Source organism: Lolium rigidum, chromosome 1 (assembly GCF_022539505.1).
Source record: "Lolium rigidum isolate FL_2022 chromosome 1, APGP_CSIRO_Lrig_0.1, whole genome shotgun sequence".
Classification (NCBI taxonomy): Eukaryota; Viridiplantae; Streptophyta; class Magnoliopsida; order Poales; family Poaceae; genus Lolium; species Lolium rigidum.
The window spans coordinates 288,202,674-288,206,457 of record NC_061508.1 but is presented as its reverse complement, the minus strand read 5'-3'; the positions used below and the strand labels follow the sequence as shown (position 1 = coordinate 288,206,457).

The window sequence follows — 3,784 nt, the reverse complement described above, 5'->3', positions numbered from 1 at the left end:
TCAATTAAAAGAGAACGGAGGAAGTAGATGAAAGGGAGAATAAAGACAGACGAAATGAGCCTGTCACACGCACACACTGGAGGTTCGTTTAGAGCGGAGGTGATGCTCACTCCCGCTTAAAGCGGTAAGTAGGCGCTCCCAATAGGAAACGTGTCCATTGGCGTACGGACGCAAAGGTGCAAGTTGAATTGGGGATAACAGTTTTAGGAAGATGCTATTATGAATATTTTAAAGTTCACAAACCAATTTTTTCAAGTTTGTGCACATTTTTAAAATCCGCTAACCGTTTTCTTATTCCTAAACATTTTCTAACATTCGTGATCACCGGAACGTGCACATTTTTAAAATTCAAAAACCTTTTCTATTCACGAGCATTTTTTAATTCAACATATTTTTGTTAAATTAAACTTGCGACTCGTATATGGGTCTGGCCCGTTGGTTGCTTTTTTTTTTTGCTCAATCGCTCTTAGCTGTTTTTTCCAAACGTTTTTATTTCTCGCAGTTCCCGTGTCGTTCTGCTCCAGCCGGTTTTTTGCTGCGGTTTTCTCTTTGGGTTCTTTTCTTTTTTCTTCTTTGTTGTTTTCTTTTTTTTCTCTAGATTTTTTTATACATGTTCAGTTTTTGAATTGTGTTCAGTTTTCTAAAAATGGTAGATTAAAAAAAACTCAGATTTTGAAATTTTCTAGACATTTAGTTTTTGGTAAGTGTTTAGTTTTTTAAAATAAAATCAAATATAAATTTGTTTCAGATTTGAAAAATGTTCAGGTTTTGAAATTTTCTAAATTTTAAGAAGTTCAAGTTTCGAAAATGTCAAGATATTGGAATATTTAAAATTTTAAAATCAAATTTTAGATTTTAAAATCTGTGTTTATTTGAAAAACCTTCATTTTTTTAAAAAAAATTGAACATGTTTGGAAATATTTTAAATACCAAAAAGCAGACTGAAACCCAAAACTTTTTGTCAAAAATAAACATACATACATAGAGGCGAATAAATCAGGTTATCAGGGAAGAAACGAAATGTCCCGCACCGCAATGGGCGGTGTAGAGGAGCACCCCAACTCCAATGGATCATGGTCTCGCCACGGGCGCTGATCGGTCCTTATCTTCATTTTCAGTACAACATTTTTTAAATGCTACACAAATACGTATACCATAGAAATTTTCGGTAGGTTCAGTGGCTGATTACAAACAATTTAGGTGGAATTCCTTTCTTTTTGGACCAAATGGGCTCCTCCCGTCAATTTCCAATCGCTCATAGTTTTACAAAGGTTTTAAGAAGAAAGTCAAGGTACAAAGACTGATAACCCTAATTTACACCCAGCACACGCACGAACAACACAAGGTTTTCTAACTTTGCCAGGGCTACCAACATCAGCCATAGCCCAACAAGGACTGGGACAAACATTAGGTGACTGTCTATACCATAATCTATCTATCTATAAATAAAGGTCGTGATCAATTCATCATTTTTCTGTTAGCAAACAGGTCGTCATCATGAACATGTGTTAAGACAGAAAGAGGTGGATAAACGTAGAGAAATTTTATGGTCAAACAAATGCTAGCTATGCAATCCATATGTGTTTGAGCATGGACGAATTCGTACACATGCGTTGACCAGGAACGCCGTCACAATTGAACGAACAAACCACAATATGACTAGCGTGCGTCGTAATGCAAAAAAGCTCGATATCGATCTCCAAATATTTGACGTACGTTTACCAACCCAAACGAGAACATTTTTCCTTCACTTTCTGAATCATTGTTTACCAGTCTAGCATGAGCTTGATTAGCTCCAACCAGATCCAAGAGTCCCTGTGAACTGTGATGACGAACAAGTTCCGTGCGAAAAAATGTGCAGTAACTCCAAAACGAGACAGGGATAACGGATAGAAAGACAAGTTTGGCGCGTCCATACGGTAAAACAAAAGTCGCGATGCTAGACACTTCGACAGCAGTGTCGGCTGTATGAATCCAGGAATTCAGAGATACATTCATTTCATGTCAATGTCGGCACGGATGGCAGGAAGGCAGGGGTGACGGTCCCTGTCGGAGTCTACGAGCATGGGGGGCCGGTGACAGGATTATGATACCAAGATCATCATGTTAGCCATGTGATGTTTCAATAGCCTGCTGGTTGTTAATTACACCGTCATGTGCATGCCTATACACAATGATGGATTGCATCAATACTTCTGTGTTCTTCCCGACGAAGCAGGCCGTTGCAAGAAAAATCCCATGGGTCGTCAGCTTGCAGAGATGCCATCACCAGGATAAGTTTCTTGTAGTAGACAGGTACACAGCGCATGTTCAGGTCAGCGGACTAACCCCATGGGACGACTATGCGTCGACAATGCTGAGAAAGATTGAGAAATCTTCTGTTGTCTGAAAAATACCGCCACATCCGATTCGATTGCAGGTCCTTGTAGAATTTGTACTGGTCAAAGTTCCTGACCACGTATAAACAGAAAAGGCTACTACGTTTTTTATAATATATAATTATACTTTCACTCTAATCGATATGTTTGCGCAAAAGTTAGAAGTCAAAATAGCATCTTGGAGACTATTTCGATGTTTCAGAATATTTATAACTTTTTTGGCTTAGTACATGAACTATAGGAAGCTTAAGAGTCTCCAAATTCCCCAAACAGGAAATAACCTCATGTGCTGTATATAGATTCCAAAGTTTGCGACTGGGAAATTCACCATAGCTTCAGCAGCAACCATCTACTCATGCATACCCCGAAAGCACAAGGGGACCAATTCATCCTTCCTGGCAAAACGAAACCGCCTCACAAATCCGACCGCCAACTTTCAAACAAACTCACATGCCGACGCGCATAACCATATGATTTGCCTAATGACACCTCCAAATTTGTTTATGGTTGCAACTCCCAGGTCCCAGCCAGACACACTCCATACCAACAACAGTACAGTACCAACACCTCACATGCAAAGCAATCAAGAGATGGACAGATCACCGACCGATCCAAGGCCTAGCAGCGGTTCCAGAGAGAAAAGAGGGGAAAAAAGAGTTCCACCAGATCAAGAACACACACCAGATCTCAGCAGCTGCTGCCCATGGATCTGAACCGATGAGCTGATCATCAAAACAGGAACTAGACTAACCTGACATGTAGTATAGGCTACGTAGAGCAGAGTACAAACCAACATCAGTATATATATCACTCCATTACAGACGACGTCCAGTATAAACACGCTCACGTCCACCATGGCTCAAGCCTGTTGCAGGATCGCATCACCGTTGCTTCTTCTTCGCCTTGGCGCGCCCTCCCCGGCGAGCCTTTGAGCCGGAGCCCGAGCCAGAGAAGATGGAGCAAAGGATGCAGCCGGACACCCTGGGCGACGGCGGGTCGATGTCTGGGGCCACGTCCTTGGTCTTGAACACCTGCGGATCGCGCTCCTCCTCCTTCTGGCCCTGCTTCTTCTTCTTCTCCTGCTGTTTCTTGTCGTCGCCACCACCGGCACGGCGCGACAGCATGCCGAGGCCACCAGCGCTCCGGGAACGCCGCAGGTCCGGCTGGGACTCATCCTTGCCGGCATCGCCGGCCTGCGCCTCCGCCTCCTCGGTCAGGAACCGCTCGTCCCAGACCAGGCCCGACGAACCGGACCTTCTGAAAGTCGACGACGATCTCTGTAATCCTTCCATCTGCACCTATCTAGTCCACTTTTCCTCTCTGTGGAAGGAACGAGCTTATCTGCAACTGCAAGGTATGGAGAATACAAGAGGCCAAGATGTGCTGAAGTATGTCTGTGTCTCTTT

General features: G+C 42.9%; 1 protein-coding gene across 1 annotated transcript; it reads right to left on the bottom strand.

Moving 5' to 3' along the window:
• Positions 1-2,852: 2,852 nt before the first annotated feature.
• Positions 2,853-3,784, bottom strand: LOC124695572 (uncharacterized protein At1g15400-like). The gene has a single exon (XM_047228403.1). The coding sequence runs from the start codon at positions 3,668-3,670 to the stop codon at positions 3,260-3,262; it is 411 nt and encodes a 136-aa protein (XP_047084359.1). The 5' UTR covers positions 3,671-3,784; the 3' UTR covers positions 2,853-3,259.

What these genes read in the sequence shown, in the direction of transcription:
- LOC124695572 (XM_047228403.1), bottom strand. Translation starts at nt 3,670, where the DNA reads ATGGAAGGATTACAGAGATCGTCGTCGACTTTCAGAAGGTCCGGTTCG.